The sequence below is a fragment of the Bison bison genome, unplaced genomic scaffold (genome assembly GCF_000754665.1).
Source record: "Bison bison bison isolate TAMUID 2011002044 unplaced genomic scaffold, Bison_UMD1.0 scf7180017864215, whole genome shotgun sequence".
NCBI lineage: Eukaryota > Metazoa > Chordata > Mammalia > Artiodactyla > Bovidae > Bison > Bison bison.
Genome location: NW_011494787.1, coordinates 12,219,961 through 12,241,619, shown reverse-complemented (window position 1 = coordinate 12,241,619; position 21,659 = coordinate 12,219,961). Strand labels below are relative to the sequence as shown.

At 42.1% G+C, this 21,659-nt stretch overlaps 1 protein-coding gene across 2 annotated transcripts; it reads right to left on the bottom strand.

The window, feature by feature from the left end:
- Positions 1 to 19,616, bottom strand: FBXO40 (F-box protein 40). 2 transcript variants are annotated; one of them, XM_010845400.1, is made up of 6 exons: positions 19,085 to 19,616; positions 18,863 to 18,973; positions 15,469 to 15,590; positions 9,037 to 9,074; positions 6,088 to 8,010; positions 1 to 3,424 (listed from the first exon to the last, which is right to left on the bottom strand). In XM_010845400.1, the coding sequence occupies exons 4-6, from the start codon at positions 9,037 to 9,039 to the stop codon at positions 3,206 to 3,208; spliced, it is 2,145 nt and encodes a 714-aa protein (XP_010843702.1). In that variant the 5' UTR covers positions 9,040 to 9,074; positions 15,469 to 15,590; positions 18,863 to 18,973; positions 19,085 to 19,616; the 3' UTR covers positions 1 to 3,205. The 2 variants fall into 2 exon arrangements, with proteins under 2 accessions (XP_010843702.1, XP_010843704.1); XM_010845402.1 differs by having other exon boundaries at positions 18,868 to 18,973.
- Between the last annotated feature and the right edge of the window lie 2,043 nt (positions 19,617 to 21,659).

Below are 21,659 nucleotides of genomic sequence, written 5' to 3'. Positions count from 1 at the left end.
TTTGAAAGTACAAAACAGCCTTTATTTTTGCCTGTAGAGATATTGGGGTTTCCAGGGTATAGAGATAAGTCACACTAGATATATACAATCTCATTCTTTGCTTCAGTTTGATTAGACATCACACATAGATCATACTTTGGCAGTGATTTTCTTCTTACATCAAAATTCCACCTTGATTTTCACTTTTTCCTTCATTATAAGACAAAAGCTTCTTTTCCAGGTCCTTAAGGCAATAATCCTTTCTGCCTGGGTTCCACAGACCTTACCCTCCACATACAGCTGATCCCTACTTTGGACTGGATTTCTTGGTGTGATACTCTTCAAGGGCTCTGCCCACAGATATCTCCCCCATCCAGGTTCTTATTCTTGGGTCCATAGTCCCCTTTCACTCTCCTTAGCTGATTCTTAAGCTGAAACCATTTCTAGCTACCTTGCTTTTGTCAGATAATGCTTGCTGTTCCTGCTGCTCACTGTAGCTTCATCCCATTAATCAGATCCCTGTCTCTCCAAAAGGCTTTCCTTTTTCTCCAATTGTCCTGTCACCATAAAATGTGCTTTTTTGTATAGGCTAGTGGATACCTGTAGTACTCTGATTTCCTGCTACATATATAATTTAATGCCTTATAAAATGTGTTTGATGGTGTTGATCCGCTCAGTGTTGCACTTTAGATAGAAACTGGGAAAGTAGAGTGTACCTGGAATGGTGGGGCCCACAGAGAGGTGCAGTCACTCTCCCGCCTGCCCTCCTGAACCCTGGGCTGCCCAGACTGTCAAGGAAGAGCCCTCTGCTCTCTTTCTTTCTCTATACTTCTCATCTGGCTCACAGTAGCCCCAGATTTTCATCTCCCTTAGTCTACAGCTCCCCTTGCTTTCTTTTTCTAATAAAACAAAACCCCAGAATGGATTTTCAGAGCTTGCTTTCTTTGTATAGGAAGGACTAGATTCCAAAAACTTGGACCTGATCCCTGGAGAACTCTTCCTGTTTTCCTCCACTTTACTGTTTAGTTGTTGCAATTACTCATTTTCACTGAATAAAACCTTAGCTCGCACTCTAGTTATATTTTTTAGAAAATGGCACGCCATATACAAATGTGAAGTATAAGCCAAACAATAAGGATTAGGAAAAGTAGAGTTACATTACTGACTAGTATCAAGCGGCACATTAAAATGAAAGATGAGGGTACTTCTACTCTGGCACTTGTTCTCATGCCTTCATATTGACTAGACTCTTTTACTGTTGTTGGTTAAATTCTTTGTTCTCTGCATCTCCACAGTACCCATCCTCCTTTTCCCTCTGTCTTGCTTGCTGACAATTGCTAGGAAAATGGCATCAATTAACATGAGAGGGATATAAACATGGGGTAAGCAGTTCAACCATCCTGGCTTCAGCTATGCCTGGAGACCTGATAGGATATATTTTTTGCACATGACCCAAGGACATGAAGCCACATCAAACAAACTTAGCTTCATTTGGTTCCCAACTTAAAATCATCATGTGTCTAAAATCTATTTGGTAAATAAAGAGCTGCATGAAATCATGACTACTGTAGATGGTTATTGGAGAAGGCAATGGCACCCCACTCCAGTACTCTTGCCTGGAAAATCCCATGGATGGAGGAGCCTGGTAAGCTGCAGTACATGGGGTCGCAAAGAGTTGGACACAACTGAGCGACTTCACTTTCACTTTTCACTTTCATGCATTGGAGAAGGAAATGGCAACCCACTCCAGTGTTCTTACCTGGAGAATCCCAGGGATGGGGGAGCCTGGTGGGCTGCTGTCTATGGGGTCGCACAGAGTCGGACACGACTGAAGCAACTTAGCAGCAGCATAGATGGTTATGTGAGGTAAGAATTTGCTATACTAAAAAGCTTACCTGACTTACTGCCATTGGCGTGTCGTTCGTTAGGGCAGTGGTTCTCAACCAGGAGTGATTTTGCTACTCGAAGATATTTCCAGGGACATTTTCGGTTGTTAAAGCAGTAGGGGAGCTACTGGTATTATTGAATAGAGGCCAAGGATGTCATTAAACATCCTCTAACACACAGGACAGTCCCTTATGACAAAGAATTATCCAGTCTAAAATGTCAGTACTTCCATGAAACCCTGCTTTGGGGGATGCCAGTTTCTCTTGTGTATTTTTATTTTACTTTTGTTCTCATAAGTTTTGACTATTTTTTTACCAAAATCAGAAGTGTCACCCATTTTTCACAGAATGAAGTCATGCCCAGCAAGAGGTAAGAGCAATTACAGGGAATCACTATGTTTGGATGTCTTCCTTCTCAAGATTCCCCATGGTATACTCAAGTGGTGTCTAGGACCTACTGACTGGTAGCACAGGACCTACGGTGGGCCTGACTTTTCCATATGCGTGGTCTCCTTGGGCTACCGTGCGCCTTCTGGCATGACACTGAAGTTGGGGTTAGTGTCTTGTGATCATTTCACATAGCCCAGGGTGGTGCTGGCCCATACCTGGGCTCTCCCTAATCCAGACCGAGAATACAATTTTCAGAGGAAAAGAAGCTTGAATCTTAAGTCACTATTAAAATGTTCAAAAGCAGTCTGTGATTTTTGTCCTAATTTTCTTCATACATATAGCATCTCCTTTGGATTCGTCTCATTTTTCAAGACTGTCCTTCCATATGTTGCCAAGATTCTACACAACCATGTCCTCTGTGACCTCATTTCTGCCTCTTACTGTTCGACCTTCAGTGTCCCTGAGGCTGCTGTGCTTAGCCTAGGCCCCTATTCTGTACTCTGGGTGCCCTGGGAGGCATCTCAGTCCCTCTTCCTGTACTGCCTCTGCCCCATATCATTGAAAGCGCTCATAAACTGAAAAGTTCTCCACAAAAGCACAGGCCTATGCTGGTTATGGAATTTCACTGCTCTCTCAACTCCTAAGGTCGTGGGCTCATCTTCTAAATGGCCTCCAGTTACCTATTTACTCCGCAGATGGATTTATTTTAGAAAAAAAAAGTAGGGGGAGGGAGGCTATTAGTTATCAGTATGGCGATATAGCAATTATACAAGCCATGGCTTAGGAAATTCTTCCACCTTATGCAGCTACTCAGGCTTTGAAGGGCATTGCATGTTCGAAAACACCTAGATGAGAACATTTGCAATTTACAGAAGAAAGTCCTCAAAATCACACTCTGTCCAACTTCAGTAACTCTGAATATGAATCCAAGAACAGTGGCTTCTGAGTCTTTAGTGCAGGATGTGTCTTCCTCGTGGTCTGGCTTTAAAGGTGGTGACTAAGGTCTCTCGGGCCTGTTCATGGGACTGACGCATGCTGGTCAAAAGAATCGGGTCAGTCTTGTGTTCTACAACATTGAAGGGACAGGATTTCAGGTGCTCAGACATGGAGGCAACTTCGTTAAACTCCCAGCTCTTGATTTTGGAGAAGAGGCTGCTGAATTGCCAAATCTGAGGAGAGATAGATGCATGAAAGTAAACCCTGAGTGTGATACCCTCAGATCGGCTTTATTTAAATAGTTTGAAGAAATGCCTTTCTGTTCTTCCTGGTCTCAGATTCCAGAGAGTGTTTAGTGACTGCAGCATACATGTGTTAGTCCCTTCTCCAGCATCCAATTCCTAGACCCCCTTCCAACTGATAACCTTCCCACTCAGCCACATGTTGTGTGAAAATGACTAATACCAACTAATACCAATTGCTTATTGCTATACACCCTCACCCCACCCCACCTCCGAGTAAAATGGTTAGTTCTAGAATAGACATATGATTCAAATCAAGACAACCAGTGCTAGTGAGAGTCTACTCCAGAACTTTCGTCTGAGATATCAGGAAGTACCTTCTTTTTTCCCCTATGTGCTTAAATTTGGAAGCTATTGTCACTCAGAGCTGCCAACAGCCCTCATGGACCATGAAGGGAGAACTGTTGTCTTAGAGTGGAGTCACTAGTGAGGAAGTAGAGATAAGAATTGATAGTAAAAAGGTCATTTGGGGGGCATTTTTGAGTAGTCAGATCAAACCATACCTGAAGCTATTTGGGCCAATAAATTCCCTTTATAGTTTATTATAAACTTTATTATAAACTTATGTGTAAAGTTTCTTATGTATAAAGAATACATTTATACATATAAAGAATACCTGTATAAAGAATATTCTTATTTATAAAGAATACATTCAAGTAGTCTTGCCTGGAAAATCCCATGGATGAAGGAACCTGGCAGGCTATGGTCCATGGGGTCGCAAAAAGTTGGACACGACTAAGTGACTTCACTTTCTTTTCTTTCTATATTTATGTATTTTAATTTGGTTTTATATTGCTTAAAAATTAAAGTATGCTAATTAATAAGAGTCTCACTAGAACAGAATCCTTAGGAGAAATCTAAAAGGCTAGTACTCAAACCCCTGCTGGCCTTTGGCACTTAGGATGGTGTCAAAGTACCGAGTTTTAAAATCTGGCTATGAAGATAGGCATAACCTGATATTCTTCAACTTTATCACTTCATCATCAGTTTCTTGTCATTGTTCTTATGTAAAAAAATGTGCCCTAGGATCTTAGAACTATTTCCCTTTTTACTTTAAAAAGCCATTTTAATATGAGTATCCTGTAGCTCCAACTAAACTGTCTTTCTTCCTTTCTACAAGAAAATCAATTTGTCCTGAATGATATTTAAGAGTTGTCAGCAGTGACTGAATTGGGAAAATTGTTAGTCAAAAAATAACAAAATCCCTAGTATGTAAATTAAATTATTTGCATTTGATTTTACAGAGGAAGATATTAGGTAGTTCCAGACTATACAGTTCCCGAAGGCAGGGTCATAGTCTCATTCATGTTTATTCCTAACACATGGTCAGTTGGCAGTCAGTTATTTAACACATTCCCAGATTCATAAGGGAGAGTGTGATAATTATTTTTTGAAGAAGACTGCTCAGGGAATAAATAATAGAAAATATGCAAGATGTTTTACACATAATCAATAAAAATAGATGTAAACATCTCCTAACTCCCCAATGCCAGTTTGCATACATCCACATACTGAGAAGAAAGTCAACAGTGAGATTTTGGAATTAATGACCTAAATGGACATCATACATTTGTGATTCACATTACTAACACATGTACCATAAGAAAGGGTGCTAAGGGCACCTTGGATATGACAAATTGGGGGTTTCACTTCTATTTGGTACAAGCTAATAGAACTTATAATACAGTTAAGCAAGCCTAGCTTTATCGGGAAAAGGGACTAAAGCTTTTCCAAGGGGAAAGATGCTTTGATTTATACAATATTTTAAAAATTAAATAAGCATTTGAACCAGGGGAAATCAGTGGATTATTTTAGAACTTCAAAATGAATTTAACAACAGCAAAAATTAGTTGACATGCAGCTGAGGAGAATCTGCTGGCATATTGTATCAATTAGAGTCTAGGCAGAAAACAGATGGCACACTCAGACTGGGTAATCTGAAGAGAATTTTTAAAAGGAATGACACATAAATGTGTGAGCAGTGTATAGGAAAACCAGAAGATTTAGGGCAGTACCTAGGCTAGTGACAATCTTGAGTGTTACTACTCTAGGCCTGAATGGGAAGGAGGAGTTTATTAGAATCCAGAAAGGGTAACTGTGTGGAGAAAACCATCGGATACAGCTATCTTCAGCAGAGAGACAAGGCCAGTGCAAAGTGTCGAGAAGGGGAAAATGCATGCAGAGAGGAAGCCAGAAGAACACCTGCGGCAGCCTCTCCCACCTGCCCATCTCCCATAGACACACTCCCATTAGACTAGCCCACCTGGAAGCTGGAGAGCAAGGGAGCAAGTTAAGGTAGTCTGCAGAGATCAGCCTCCTGGGGGACAGATCACGATGGAGAATGGATCATGGAAGCAAACAGCAGATATTCTGAACACATACACAGAGATAACATAGACACTTCCATCTGTACTACTATTCTTATGTTTATGGGTCTGTCTCCTGTACTAGGCTGGCTTCCTTGGGCTCACAGACTGTGTCTCATTCCTAGTAACCTAGTACAATTCCAGTGCCTAGTACACTGCTGGTGCATAGAAGGCTCTTAGTAAATAATTGCTGAATGAATGAAGTGAATAACTAAGTGAATTACTTGCCTTTCTGTGAACTCTCCAGGAGGTCCCTCCATGGGAATACCTCTTCTTCTTCCACTGCAGGAGGACCATCCCTCTCTCTTGTAACAAAGTGGCACAGATACTCCTCATCAGCACGGACACCTGGGAGAGCTGGGACAGGCTGATGCTGTCTAGGAACCCAGCAATGTACTGCAGGACCTCCAGGGGCAGGCTGGTTAGAGAATTCTGGTTTTTTCCTTCACGACCTGAGAAATGGTTGTTCTTCCTTCCCTCACTCAGCTCTGAAGCAACCTCCGGCTTGATGGCAAAGGTCTTGAGCTCCTGACTGTAGATCACTTTTGCCTTTTGCCCTGGGGGACGGAAATGGTTTTGAATAAAGGTACATCCCAAGTAGGCCAGGGGGCATCGGTGTTGGAACCAGCCGTTGAGACATGACTGAATGTCTGTGTGAACATTCTTGAAATGTAGGGGAAATTCATCCCTCCTGAAGAATTTGTTGCAGGTGAAAGTAAAGGCAGAGCTGCTCTTGTTGTGTCTCCTGGTCACACACTCACTGTGGAGCTCCACGTGGAGCCCATTCGCATTGCTGTTCGGGTTGGCAGTGGTTAGGAGGTCGGCCAGCACCGTCCCAGAAGAAAACTGTTCTGGCTCAAAACTGTATGTCTGTGTAGCGAAATCCATGAACAGCCCGTCAATGCTCCTGGACTCGGAGATGACATGACCTTTGAGTTCTCTTTCCAAAGCACACAGGAGGGTGGTCTTGATGAGATCTGACTTGGGCAGGTCCTCCACAGTGATCCCTAAATCTGAAGTATCCACGGCTTTGTGCTCACTTGGCCTACAACTCATGGCATCACCTAGGCGAGCCCGCTTCCCACAGTAGCTCACCGGAACTTTGAAGGTGTAAACAGTCTTCACTTCCTGAGCTTCCAGGTTGCCGTAAACAAAGTCTCTCTCTTTGGGTGTACAAGCAGGCATCTGACCAAAGTGAATAAGCATCCTCCCATTGTGCACCAGGTACATATTATAGTCCTTTGCATCCACAGCTGTTTTCAGTCTTTCCAGAACACCATCCTGCCAAGGGGCAAGTCCTGTCTTTTCTATGGCTGCATGAAAGTCCTGCTGCTTCTGGTCTTCCTGTGGTTCTTTTCCTTTGGCAGCTCCCTCCTCTACCATTCTATTGCTGTTGGAAATCTGTTCTTTCTCTGGGCCATTCCTGCTCTTGCTGTCACTGCTGGCTGATGAGCTTGTTAAAGCTGAGGCCGCATGCTCTTTGCTGAACATATTTTCCCACTTGTCAAACTTGGCCAGGTCCATCCCTTCTTTGGTTTTGGCTAACGCCTCTCGTTCTTCTTGACTTAGCTCTACCACCTCCCCATTCATGGCTGACAGAGAGCAGCCTGTTACCAAACCAGCATCCTCCCCACCCACCGCTCCATCCATTTCCTCCCAGCTGGCTTCACCATTCATAGGAGGTTCCTCTTCCATGGGTTCTCTAGTTTCTGGGAAAAGTTCTACCATTTTCAGAGACCTAAAAAGGACCTTCTGGTCCTGAAGGGCCAGGGCTGTGTCCAAGCATTCCTCATCGGGGGTCTCTTTCATGATGTTCTCATGAAGCGTTGTTTCAGAGTCCACGTTTGGCCAGCGGTTCCACTCCATGGAGCAGCAGACCACGCTGGCAGGACACACTTGCAGATGCTTGGCCAGCTTGTGGCGGGACATGAAGAGGGGGCAGCCGTATTCGGAGTTGAGGCATGGAACCTGCTCTAAAGGGCAGAGTAGCTCGTGCTCAGCCTCTTTGCACATGTGGAAGGTAGCACCGCAGGACAGGTGGCAGTTTATCACCGGGCAAGAGACACTGGGCTCCACAGGCATGTGGCAGTGACGGTTGAAGCATCTCTCACAGTGTCTGTGCTGCCCTGGTGGAGGCCTGCGTGTCCTACCCTAGAGACACCAAAGGCAGGGGAAAGAGAAAACAAGTGACTGCTGGAAGACAAGTGTCTGTGAGTGTTTAAGTTTTAATTGACTTATTTCCTGTTTATACACGCTGATTGTAGGAACCTTGGAAAATACAGAAAGTCATAGAGAAGAAAGCTGGAGAAGAAAACGGCAACCCACTCCAATATTGTTGTCTGGAAAATCCCATGGATAGAGGAGCCTGGTGGGCTACAGTCCAAGGGGTCACTAAGAGTTGGACACGACTGAATGAGCAGGCACAGAGAAGAAAGCAAAAACTTCATAATACCACAACCAGAAATAACAACTATCAATACTCTTGATATGAAAAAAATACAATTATTTTCCAGTAGTTTATTTTATCTATGTACTAGATGTGTTGAAAATAGGGGGGAAAACACATACACACAGGAAAGTGGGCTACAGAATTGACAATTGCTATTTTTGAGTTGTGGATTATTGAGGATTTATGCACATTTAATTGTCTGAATACAATTTTTCTGCTTTAACTTGCTATTACGTTATGTCTAGGCTGTTTTATAAATTTTCCTTTGGAAACTTTTTTCACAGCGGCCATGTAACATTCCAGAGCACGTGTTCTGTCATTCACATGATCAACCACCAGGGGGCAGGGCTGGGAGGACCCAAGGTGGGTCTGGTTTTGTTCACATCTGCGTCCTCAGCACCTGTCACAGGGCCTGGATCATTGTAAGCACTCAATAATATTTGCTGAATAAAGGAAGTGTTAGCCATTTAGATTACAACTGGATTTTTTCTTTTTCATATATAAAGTTTTACTAAAAATCTTTGCTCATCAGTCTTTCTCAGGTCTCTGCTTTCCCCTAACTGTGTCGGTTTATTCTAGGTTCTGCTCTAGTACCTCTGGTTCAGCAAAAAGCCAATATATATCATTAGACCAAAAGGACAAACCTGCCAGCAGCTTGGGCTACAGGCTAAATGAGGCCACATCTGGACCTCTGAAAGGTGAAGTTCCAGTGAGCACGTGGTACTTACCATAGCTTCCAAATTCCTTCTGGCTTTGTATAATAACTCTAGGGGAAAATATAAAAGCACAAACATGAATGATCCATGAAAAAGTTATTTTATATACTTTATCAGGGGCCAAAATGACTTCAAGTACTCTTCCATCACCCTGGAGGTAAGTATCACAGCCCCCCATTTTACAGCAAATATGCTCTTCTTAGGTTCACTTTTACTTTCTCTTCCTTTCAATACACACACATTTTTTTGCCAAGCCACTTGAAGATAAGTTGCTGATATTATTACACTTTATCTTACTGGCATATATACGCTTACTTATCTCTAAGGACTTCAGCATGTATTTCCTAAGAATAAGACATTTTCTTTTGTGACTACAGTAACATTATCTCACCTAAGAAAACTAAAAACAATTTTCTAATATCATGTAGCATGCTGTCTATATTCATATTTTCCCAATTATCCCAAAAATGTCTTCTGTGCTTTAAAAAACAATTTTCAGTTTTTGAGCCAGAATCCCAGTAAGGTCAACTTATTACATTTGTTTAAGTCTTTTTAGCCTCCTTTAATCTGGAAAATCCTCCTTAACTTTTCTTTTTTAGGAAAGACAGCCATGTAAAGTTAAATAAAATAAAATTAAAAAAAAAAAAAGAAAAGACAGCCTTAAATCTCAAGGAAATTGTATGCTAGTTTATTCATGTATTCATTCTTCCATCCATTTATTCAACAAGCATTTTTTGGTTACCTACTATATATGCCAGTAAGTGAGCTTAAGGGTTACCTAGACTGCTTGTTGGAGAAGGAAATGGCAACCAACTCCAGTATTCTTGCCTAGGGAATCCTGTGGACAGAGGAGCCTGGTGGGCTGCTGTCCATAGAGTCGCATAGAGTTGGACACAACTGAAGCAACTTAGCATGCATGCATGCGTTGGAGAAGGAAATGGCAACCCACTCCAGGATTCTTGCCTGGAGAATCCCAGGGACTGGGGAGTCTGATGGGCTGCTGACTATGGGGTCGCACAGAGTTGGACACGACTGAAGCGACTCAGCAGCAGCAGCAGACTGCTCGTTAAAGTGGCTTTAAACACTATTGTTCATTATGATCAGCTGTAATGCTTCTTACATATATAGATTTGCACTGTTTGGCTATTTAAGTTAATCAAAATGAACTAGAATTAATAATTTAGTTCCTCAAGTCATGCTACATTTCAAGTGTTCAGTGGCCCCATATGGTTAATAGCTACTCTACTGGACAACATAGAATAGAATATTTTCATCTTCATAGAAAGTTCTATTGGACAACACTGCTATGGATGCTGGCTGTACCCGTGACCTGAGTGAAGTGAGTGTTCTGAAACTTACATTCTTAACACATTCCCTATCTGACTCGTGTATTGCAAGTGTGAAAGAGAGATCATGCCAGAATGCTCTGTAATAGCCTGAATCAGGAGGCAGGTAAGAAGCTGCTAGCCAGAACATTAATAGGTTCAGGGCCAAGTAGAAGATAAATCAGCCAGAGAGAGAGAGTGCTGAGCAGAGTGGAAGGACTGTGACAGTTGGACTGAGAGGGAGCAGAATAGGTTCAGACAAAGATCTTTTGGATGCAAGAGTCCAGCCACTTCTTTCAACATACAATTTAACATTCAGGTGGGCTCCCGCCATATTCCAGATCACTCCTGGGAGGAAAAAATTCCCATTGTGGACTTGTGGGAATTTATAAGTATTAGGTTCAAGCATCTGGAATTTTGGTATTCAATAAGGAACCATTTGGGAATTCCCTGGCAGTTCAATGGTTAAGACTTTGTACTTCCAGTGTTGGGGGCATGGGTTTGATCCCTGGTTGGGGAACTAAGTTCCCACAGGCTGCATGGTATGGCAAATAATAATAGTAGTAAAATAGTAGTAAAAACAACCCATCTGGGAATTTTTTTAAAAGGATAATTGGGGGTATTAATCAGTAGTAGTGGAAGGATGGGGTGGAAGGACCTGGAGTTAGAAACTACCATATGGAGAACATGCTGGAGGCTGAGATGGTGAGACAAATGACAGCAGAAGTAGACAAGATGAGACAGACAGGAGACATTACAACGTTACAAATAACATTTTTGTTTCTGACTTGAGATGGGGGAAGAAGAAAAGCCAAAGATGATGCCAAGAAAGTGAATCAAGAAGAGAGAATATTGGGTGTAATTCTGAGAAAAATGGAGGTCTAAGGAGGAAACTGTTTGGGGAGGAAAGATGGGCCCAGCGTGTATAACACAAGTTGCTTTAGGTCATGACAGATCATGTGGGTGGGAAGATGAGGGAGTAGAATAGAGAGATGCAGACTTGAGAATTATCCACTTAAAAGTGAGAGAAAGCCATAACTGGAGAAGTGAGCACACAGAATAGAAATCTGAGCCATGAAGTACAAGGCTAAGTGTGACCACTTTGGGGATAAGAAGAGGTAGAGCCAGAGAAGGAACGCCAGAGAGCTAAGAGAGTGGGGACTATGTTGCCAGATCTAACGGAAAGGGTGAGTGACGGCCTCCGATGCTACCGTGAGGTTAGGAGCAGTGATGACAGTGCCGCTGCTCATGGCAGGGCCCTGAAGAGCTCTTGCCAGAGCATGTGCGTTTCAGCTGTGAGGTGGGACTTTTGGCCATTCACAATCTGGTGTTTGTTTGGAGTGGAGGAGAAAGCTATTAAGCACACACTTCAGTGTTGGCAGGGCCTGTGCCCTGCCTGGGAGAATGAGACCATCTGTTTTCTATTCATGACAGACATTCATCAAGAATGGACTCTGGATGACTCATGGTCCCCTGTTGGGTTTTAGGTGGGACAGAAGATTGGAGTAAGGCTATGTGAAAAAAGCTAACAGTACCAGGAATGTCCAACTTCATGTTTGCCAGCCAGATTCTGTGACAAAGTTGAGCCCATTTCCCAGCAAGGGCAAGGAAGCCCTGACTAGTTCTGTGCACTCCCTGTGTGTGGTGAGAACTCTGCCCTTATCAGGCACGTGTCTAGCTGGAGGGACAACAGTAATAAACTCTAAGCTCAATAATTTCTTTTCTTTTAAACTGAGGTATAGTTGATTTATAATGTTGTGTTAGTTTCAGGTGTACAGCAAAGTGATACATACATCTATATCTATTTTTTCATTATTTTGCTTTCTTGGTTATTACAAAATATTAAGTATAATTCCCTGTGCTATACAGTAGGTCTTTGTTGCCAATGATTTCTTATCCTTCAGCATTATAAAAGGTTCTTAGGAACAGTGGTTTTGAGGCTAGGAACATCTGTAGTGGAGCCTTATTGCTCTCAATCTCTGCGAAGTTATTTGAAACTATCCCTTTAAGAGAAAAGAAAAGCAATGCATGGAGGCAACAAAGTTGCTTTTGCTGTTGTTGTTGCTTTATGTTGCTATTTAAAGAGCTTCTGCCAGGCTCTGGAGCTACCCCAGATGAGTGACTTTGAGAGAGGACATGTGCTCAGCAGAAAGACACTGAGTGGAGACCACTCATTGGAGATGTTTGGCAGTGGAGGAAAGAAGAAAGATAAATATAGCCCAAGGGCATAAAATATCACATCTAAACCTTTTGTTGTATAGCTGGGGGAAGTTCAGTTAAGTTAAATTCAGTTCAGTCCCTCAGTCGCGTCCGACTCTTTGGGACCCCATGAATCGAAGCACACCAGGCCTCCCTGTCCATCACCAACTCCTGGAGTTCACTCAAACTCATGTCCATCAAGTCAGTGATGCCATCCAGCCATCTCATCCTCTGTCGTCCCCTTCTCCTCCTGCCCTCAATCCCTCCCAGCATCAGAGTCTTTTCCAATGAGTTAACTCTTCGCATGAGGTGGCCAAAGTACTAGAGTTTCAGCTTCAGCATCATTCCTTCCAAAGAACACCTGGGGCTGATCTCTTCTAGAATGGACTAGTTGGATCTCCTTGCAGTCTAAGGGACTCTCAAGAGTCTTCTCCAACACCACAGTTCAAAAGCATCAATTCTTCAGTGCTCAACTTTCTTTATAGTCCAACTCTCACATCTATACATGACCACTGGAAAAACCATAGCCTTGACTAGACGGACCTTTGTTGACAAAGTAATGTCTCTGCTTTTGAATATGCTATCTAGGTTGGTCATAACTTTTCTTCCAAGGAGTAAGTGTCTTTTAATTTCATGGCTGGGGGAAAACATTTCAAAAATACTCCTACTATGATAAAGGACAATTCAAAATTGTTGATATTCTAATTATTGCTGGAGAAATAGGGTGACCAAACATGCTAGTTTGCCTTAGACACTCTCTGAGTGAGCACTGAAAGTCCCAGGTCCCAGGAAACCTCTTAGTCCCAGGTAAATTTTGACAACTGATTGATCACCTTAGGTTGGAGCCAACTGGTGTTGCCTGAACTTAACCAAGTTAGATTTATCATAGGTTGTCTCATGATATGAGATGCTCTGTTCTCCCAATTTCTATTTCAGTGCAGTGACTGGATCCTTATCCTCCATGGGGTTTGCCTTACTTGCCAGATTGAGTGCTCTCTCTGCATTTTGGATGTCATACAGGAAGAGAAATAAGATATCAATGCTTAACATGTGCATTTATATAACATCTCATTTAGTCCTCACAATAATCTTGTGAGGTGGGTATTACCATCTCGTTTACTGATAAGGACACTGAGGCACAAAGAAGCTTAAGTCTGTCTGTCTTCATACTCTACTCTCCACTACATCAGACTGTATCCATTGGAGATCCATATAGACCTCTGTGGTCCATCTCCATGATCAGGGGAGAATGTGAGCCCACGGCTATACTCTGTTAGGCAATAGCCTCTTTTCCTTCAGATGAGGTGCAGAAAGGTGTCTACATGTATTATCTTTCCAAATTGTAGAGGACCTGGATGCTTCACATTAGGAAACACCTTCATCCCAATGATGATTTTTTTTCGGGGGTCCTCCTCTAGAGCCATCCCATACTGTGCCCTTTTGAACAGAAACAAGATGACCATCCAGGTCCTATGCCTTCACAGTTCAGGGAATACAAATGTGACAGGGACATTTTTTAGGGCTAAAAATGTTCACTTCCATATGGAGTCTGAGATTTAAAATGAAACATCTACCAAATCAAAGCATATAAACTTCTTCACTGTGAAAAACCTGATGAAATTCTGTTTATGAAACAGAGTATGGTTACTTGGGTGACATTTTCCCCTTCAGTTTCCATGTCCCTATAGTCACCTTTAAATTCTTGCTTCCTGTCAGAAAAGGTAATTCCCTCCTCTTAAAAATGAACTTCAATCAAGTTTGGCCAAAACACTCTCCCCAAAAATATGTTTTAAAGTTCCCCTGTCTAGAGGACAAAATGCTATATAATTTATACTTAAATAGTTGAGAGATCTATACAGAACTAGATTTTACTAATTGTACTGGATGGAGTTTAAATAGAGTATGGGTAGATAGGGGCTTCCCACGTAGCTTAGTTGGTAAAGAATCTGCCTATAATGTGGGAGACTTGGGTTTGATTCCTGGGTCAGGAAGATCCCCTGGAGTAGGAAATGGCAACCCACTTCAGTATTCTTGCCTGGAGAATAGTAGATAGAAGGACCAAGTGCAGTACATGAGTTCAAGGGATGAATACTTCTTTAAAGAAATAGAGGAGAATTTAGAACCTGACAAAGGAGCAGGAACTATTTGATGCAAGTTTGGTGCTCTGTGGATCACTCAGAAAGGAGTTAAATTAATAAGCAAAGGCAAGTCAGCTAGAATAATAGTCCTTAAAATATGGTACCTAGACCAACAGAATCAGAATCACCCAGGAACTGGTTAGAAAAGTACTGTATTGAGCCCCACCAGATCAGAACTACTGAATCCGACCTACCAGCTGATTGAACTGTAAGCTCAAGTTTGAGAGCTAGAAGAGCCTGATATTGTGCTCCAATCACAAAGAAACTAGTGCCCAGTTACGTGGGAAGGCCTGGGAGAAAGATCTGAAAAGGCAGTTGGCAAATCTATCCATTTCTTTCCATCTCCACCACAACTGCCCAGGTCCAAGCACCATCAACTCTCATCCAGTCTGGAGCAATAGAATTATAATCACTCTTACTCCTCCCATTTTGTGCCCCATAATCTATATTCATCAGCAAAAAGAGTGATTTTAACAACTTTTAACATTAGATCACTACTTCCCTGCTTAAAATCTTCAGAGGATCCCATCCTATCACAAGGAATAAGGTCCAATGTCCTTATCTTGGCCCACGTGGTCCTCCCTGAGTGTCCCTTGCTTGCCTCTTTTACCTCACCTCTCTCCCCTGAGCACTTGGTTCCAGCACTTTTTGCTCATTCTTCTGTAGGAACTTTGTACTTGTTCTTTCTTCCAAGAGAATTCACCCCCTGCGCCTTAATTGCTTATGGGTTTCTTCTCCCCATTTAGATTTTACCTTACCTACTACTTCCACAGAGGTCTTACCTGATATCCTCAATCTGAAGTAAATTAAAGAGGGGACTCCCTGGTGGTCTGGTGGACTCTGCTTTTTCACTGCCAAGGGCACAGGTTCAATCCCTGGTCAGACTAAGATCACGCAAGCTGTGCTGCACAACCAAAAATTAAAAATAATAAAAATAAATTAATGAACACATGTTCTGCTGGGTAATTTTTTGACAGGTTACTGAATCTCCGTAAAGCTAATTTATTCATCCATAAAATGGGCCTCATCATAACCGATAGGACTGTGTGAGGATCAAACGAGATAGAGTAGTGAATGTATCTAGTATACAGGAGTCACTAAACTGTCCTTTCTCTACCAAGCTCACTCTCATGGTCACCACCCTTGTCCAGACCTTATTTCTGCCCATGGCATCATGCCCACAGCCCTTGGCTGGCCTTTCCATTTTAAGTTCTCTCTCATTCCACTGGATCTTACATACCCCGCCAGTTTAAACATTCTCAAACCCCTATTAAAAAAATAAAATAAAATCTTTCCTCACTCCTTTTTGAATGTGAATCTCCCTGATTTCCCACAATTCTGGCCTCTTCTATTCACCACAAAGGGCTTCCCAGGTGGCGCTAGTGGTAAAGAATATGCCAGCTAGTGCAGGAGATGGAGGTTGTAAGAGATGGCAGTTCGATCCCTGGGTCAGGAAGATCCCCTGGAGGAGGGCATGGCAGCCTACCCCAGTATTCTTGCCTGGAGAATCCCCATGGACAGAGGAGCCTGGTGGGCTACAGTCCATGGGGTCTCAAAGAGACGGACACGACTGGGCGACTAAGCACAGCACCGCACCGCACATATGCTGATTTGTTTTTTTGTTATTGTTCTGTTTTGTTTTAAAGGGAGAAAAAGAAACATTTTCAACTTTATTACGTAAATGATACGTTTCTGAATGGAAAAGACTCAGTGGACTCCAGTTATGCCAGATACTCTGAATGCTGCCAGGATTGTTTGTATGACTTTACAGCACTTGTTCTTCACCCTTGCAGTCACAGAATCAGAAATCTGGATCAGGCAGATAACCAGAAATCCTCTGCTCTGGAGTTTTGCAAACGTCAGTGTGCATAGGAATCACCTGAGCAGTCCTTTTAAACTGCAGTTTCTGATCTTGTAGAACAAAGGGTTATGAAAAGGGTCTAGTTTAACCTCTTCATTTTCTACAAGAGAAACTGAAGCCCAGAGAAGGAGTGTCTCATTGACCATGCCCCACAAAGTCTCTGACTAGAATCACATGCTTTTGTTTTTTTCTACTTCACCTTGATGTTTATTAAGAAATTCTGTGGAAACCACAGTACCACACAGAGCTACCTGTGTGATAACGGCCAAGGGCTTGTGAGCAGCTTAGATGATACCAAGGGCAAAGCAGGACAGAGCCTGGAAGAATGAGGAAGAGGTGGTGACCAAGGGTCACTGGCCAGAAGGTCGTGAGAAGGCATATAGCAGGTATATTTAAATCACTGACTCAAACAAAAGAGAATGGGATTAACAGATAATAGTTTTCACATTCTTTACTATAAAGTTAGTAGACAATCAGGGTTGGTGTCAGGGAGATATTTTTAGGCAAGGGGCCCTCCCAGCACCCCTCACATGATGTCAGCGACTAACTATTTTGCCTCCTCATGTGGCTAGCCCTGGCAATAATTATTTATTCCCGAGCTTTAACTTTAGTGGAAGTGACAAGGTCAAGAGTTTAAGAACAGAGATTAACTGTTAACCTATTAACCAGCCAATTAATTTGTTACCTTAATTATACATTGTTAATCTGTTTCCCTACTGTGGAGATATTTAATTGTAGGGAAAGAAAATGTATAAAGTTAAATATTCAAATAATTCCTTTGCCTCTTGAGATTTTAACACAAGCAGTTGGCCGAGGAAAATTCCCACATGTGGTCCCATAATCCTGGGCTTTCAGGCTATGATTTCAGCCCATTCACTATACCCTAAAAACCATCCTCCCCCAAATCACCATCTACAGTTCTCTACCTACCCTAGAAATCTAGGAATTTAATTAGCTAGTTAATTCTCATAACTGGTGCTTGTATTACATAGTGTCAGTATTTTAAATTACTGTTTTGTATTGTTCAAGAAAATGCAAACTGGCCGTATTATTTAGGAGTAGCTCTGAGTCAACTGGTCTGGTTGGTTACTGCTAAGCTAATACACCATCTTGCTAGGACAGTAATCAGTATACACCTTGAAAACTTTGGTGCTCCAGAAACCTTGACAAAATTAAATGAAGTGAGGCAATTATACACCGTGAATTTGATTGTACCTAGCAAACAGGCATAATTATAACCCAGACACTGATAGCAAAGTTATGGGATGCATCTGGAGGTTACAGAGGCTGGCAGGAAGGAACCAGGAATTAGGGTGTCTGGTGGTAGGTCTCCTTTTCTTGGCATTGGTGGCATTAGCCAGTACACTGCAAAGTTCAGAGTGTACAGAATCATTTTTGCTGCACAGGCCACTTCCCAGGATGTCCTTGGCTGAACTTTAACTCTTATCACACTAAAGCGAGGTCCGGAGGAAAACAGGAAAATAAACACTGCACCCTTCTCCCTGCCAATTTGTTTGTACATGCAACACTATGAAGTTATTCCCAAAGCTGGAAATAACCTGTCTACACTTTAAAGTGTTTGATACTTTAAGTATCATTAATCATTTTACTTTTGTCCCTCAGGATGTGCAAGTTTCAAATCTGTGACAATTTTTTGTTTTACCTGCCTGTATATGTTTTTCAACTTGTGAAATACTTTCACTTCTATTCCACAAATATATTTGGATTCAAGAGAGCTGGGAAGGAATGAGTCATGTTTAGGAAATACTGTTAAATGAAAACAGGTTTTAAACTCTGCAGGCAGAATTTTAAAAATATATGCAGGAAATACAATTGTGCTAAATTAACCAGTTGTGTCACAGGTGATCAAAGTACACGAGAATGTCTTGCAATTAACACTGCGAATGTTGGTTGGGGAAAGATCACACATTTAGACTTCAGAAAACAGAAATTCTGGGTTCTGGGCCTTTCATCTGTTCCTTCCTCCCCCTCCCCTATCTTGAACCCCCATCAATACTGTGTAACCTTAGAGACACCACATAACTACTATGGTTGATTGCAGAAGAAAGAACCTAAGCTGTTAGAAAGCAGGTAATCTCCTGCTCTAAGATTTTAGATTCAAAGCAGGAGCTCACATATGAAAGGAAAGCAGAGTTTCATTCTCTGAGCCAACCTTTTCTCCCTCATATGTAACTAGTTTGTTTTAACAACCCTCTTGCTCAGAGCAAAAAGGTGATGGGCAGCTCAGCCTCTGCGTCCACGTTCACCACTCTAAATTCCCCCTTGATGACCCTGCCTGCATCTAGAAAGCTTACCTTACCGGCACGGGCTGAGTCAGCATGTGCTGCACCTGCGTCTCTGGGCTGTGAGCAGGCAGACTGCCGGAGGTGGCTGGGCGTGCATCGGCTGCTGCAGAGGACCGAATTCTGTCGTGGAGGTAGGGAAAGGAGAAAAAACTTCAACAGAAATAGTTCAAGTGCTTCAAAGTTAAAAATAAAACTATATCACAAGGGCCAATGTGACCAGGCTCAGCTTACGGTTTTTTTTTTCTTTCTCCCGTATTTATCAACGCTCTATCTCTGCTGGAGAGGCAGTCACAGGGGAAGCTGGAAGGCAAATGGGGTTTTATATCAGTGGGTTTTCTTTCCCCTGAGGAAGGAGGAAAATCCTTTTAAGAAGGATAATTTTCAAGGCCAGAGCAGCCTCTCCGAGTCCTGTGCATACGGTTGGCAGATCCAGCTGTGCTCCCTGTGGCTGGTGGAGCGCTCAGGACAGGCTGCTGCTCTAATTATAACCGTGCTTTGCACCTAAACCTGTCACTGGCTGAGGCAGCAGCTTGTGAAAGTGACATGTGGTCCTCTGTTTCTCCTATTTCTCGTCATGACAAGGAAGTGGCTGTCCTCTCTCAGCCCTCTTCCTTCCCCGGTGGTTGGGAAAGGAAGAGTTTGTAATTCAGAAATCAGGCATCGTTTAAGTCCAGTGTGAGAAAACTAGAGGTGGTAGGAGGCTTAGCTATTAGTCCAACTCTCTCTTTTTTACAGTTGAGGAGGCAGAGATTTAGAGACAGTAAATTTTGCCTAGATCTTCTAGCACTATGTTGAACAAAAGGGCTGAGTGGTCATCTCGTAACTTGTTTTTTAGATATGTTCGTTTGTGTTGTATTCTACATATAAGTGATATGGTATGGGATTTGCTGTTCTCTTTCTGACTGATTTCACTTAGTATGATAATCTCTAGGTCCATCCTTGTTGCTGCAAATGGCAGTATTTCATTCTTTTGTGGCTGAGTAATATTCCATTGTGTATAAAGATATAGATAGTGCTGCTATGAATATTGGAGTGCGTGTATCTTTTCTAATTAGTACTTTTGTTTTTTCTAAATGTGGGCCCTAGAGTGGAGTTGGTAGTTCTATTTTTAGTTTTTAAGGGACCTCCATTTTGTTTTCCGTAGTGACTGCACCGATTTACATTCCCACAAACAGTGTGCAAGGGTTCTCTTTTCTCCATATTCTCTCCAACAAGTTATTTGTAAATTTTTTGATGATGGTCATTCTGACACATGTGCAATCTCATTGTGATTTTGATTTGCATTTTTCTAATAGTTAGCTATATTTAACATCTTTTCATGTGCCTGTTAGCTGTATGTCTTCTTTGGAGAAATGTCTACTCAGGTCTTCTGAACATTTTTTTATTGGGTTGTTATTTTGATACTGAGTTGTTTAAGCTGTTGTGTATTTTAGATATTAACACCTTGTTGGTCACATCATTTGCAAATTTTTTCCCATTCCATAGATTGTCATTTTGTTTTGTGGTTTATTTTTCTGTGCAAAATTTTTAGGTCACAGCTGCTAATTTTTGCTTTTTTCCCGCTTTTGCCTTAGGAGATCAAAGATAATATTGCTATGATTTATGTCAAAGGATGTTTTGCCTATGTTTACTTCTAGGAGTCATATGGTTTCAAATCTTTCATTTAGATCTTTAAGGCATTTTGAGTCTATTTGTATATATGGTGTGAGGGAATGTTTTAATCTCATTGTTCACATATAGCTGTGCAGTTTTGGTATCAGGCTAATACTGGCCTCACAGAATGAGTTAGGAAGTGTTCTGTTTTCCGGAAGAATTTATAGAGGATTGTTAATTCTTTAAACATTTAGTAGAACTTAGCAATGATACCACCTGGGCCTGGACTTTTCTTTGTGGAAAGTTTTTGATTACTAACTTAATCTATTTGCTAGTTAAAGCTCTATTCCCAGCATTTTTATTTCTTATTGAGTCAAATTTGGTATTTTGGTCTTCCTAGGAATTTGCCCACTTTATCAAGTTATCTAATTTGTTATACAAATTTTAAAAGTTATATAATTGTTCATCAGTTCAGTTCAGTTCAGTCGCTCAGTCGTGTCTGACTCTTTGCAACCCCATGAATCGCAGCACGCCAGGCCTCCCTGTCCATCACCAACTCCCGGAGTTCACTTAGACTCACGTCCATCGAGTCAGTGATGCCATCCAGCCATCTCATCCTCTGTTGTCCCCTTCTCCTCCTGCCCCGAATCCCTCCCAGCATCAGAGTCTTTTCCAATGAGTGAACTCTTCACATGAGGTGGCCAAAGTACTGGAGTTTCAGCTTTAGCATCATTCCTTCCAAATATTCATTTATAAGGGGCTTCCCAGGTGGTACTAATAGTAAAGAATCTGCCTGCCAGTGAAGGACACATAAAAGACATGGGTTTGATCCCTGAGTCTGAAAGATCCCTAGAGGAGGAAATGGCAACCCACTCCAGTATTCTTGCCTGGAGAATCCCATGGACAGAGGAGCCTGGTGAGCTACAGTTCACAGGGGCACAAAAAGACAAAACTGAAGTGACTTAGCATGCACACACATTCCTTTATAATGTGTTTTATTTCTGGAAGGTTGGTAGTTACCTCCCACCTTTCATTTCAGATTCTAGTAATTTGATTCTTCTTTCTCCCTGGCCCCTTCCCTCTCCTCCACTCCTCTCCCCCTCCTCCTCCCCTTCTTCTCAATCTAGCTAGCTTTGGTTTCATTGATTTGCTCTATTGCTTTTATATTCTCTATTTCATTTATTTCCACTCTAGCCTTTATTTCCTTCCTTAT

Coding starts and splice junctions, on each gene's coding strand:
- FBXO40 (XM_010845400.1), bottom strand. Junction 3,425..6,087: donor CCTGGAGAGTTCACAGAAAG/GCAAGTAATTCA, acceptor ATCTCTCCTCAG/ATTTGGCAATTCAGCAGCCT.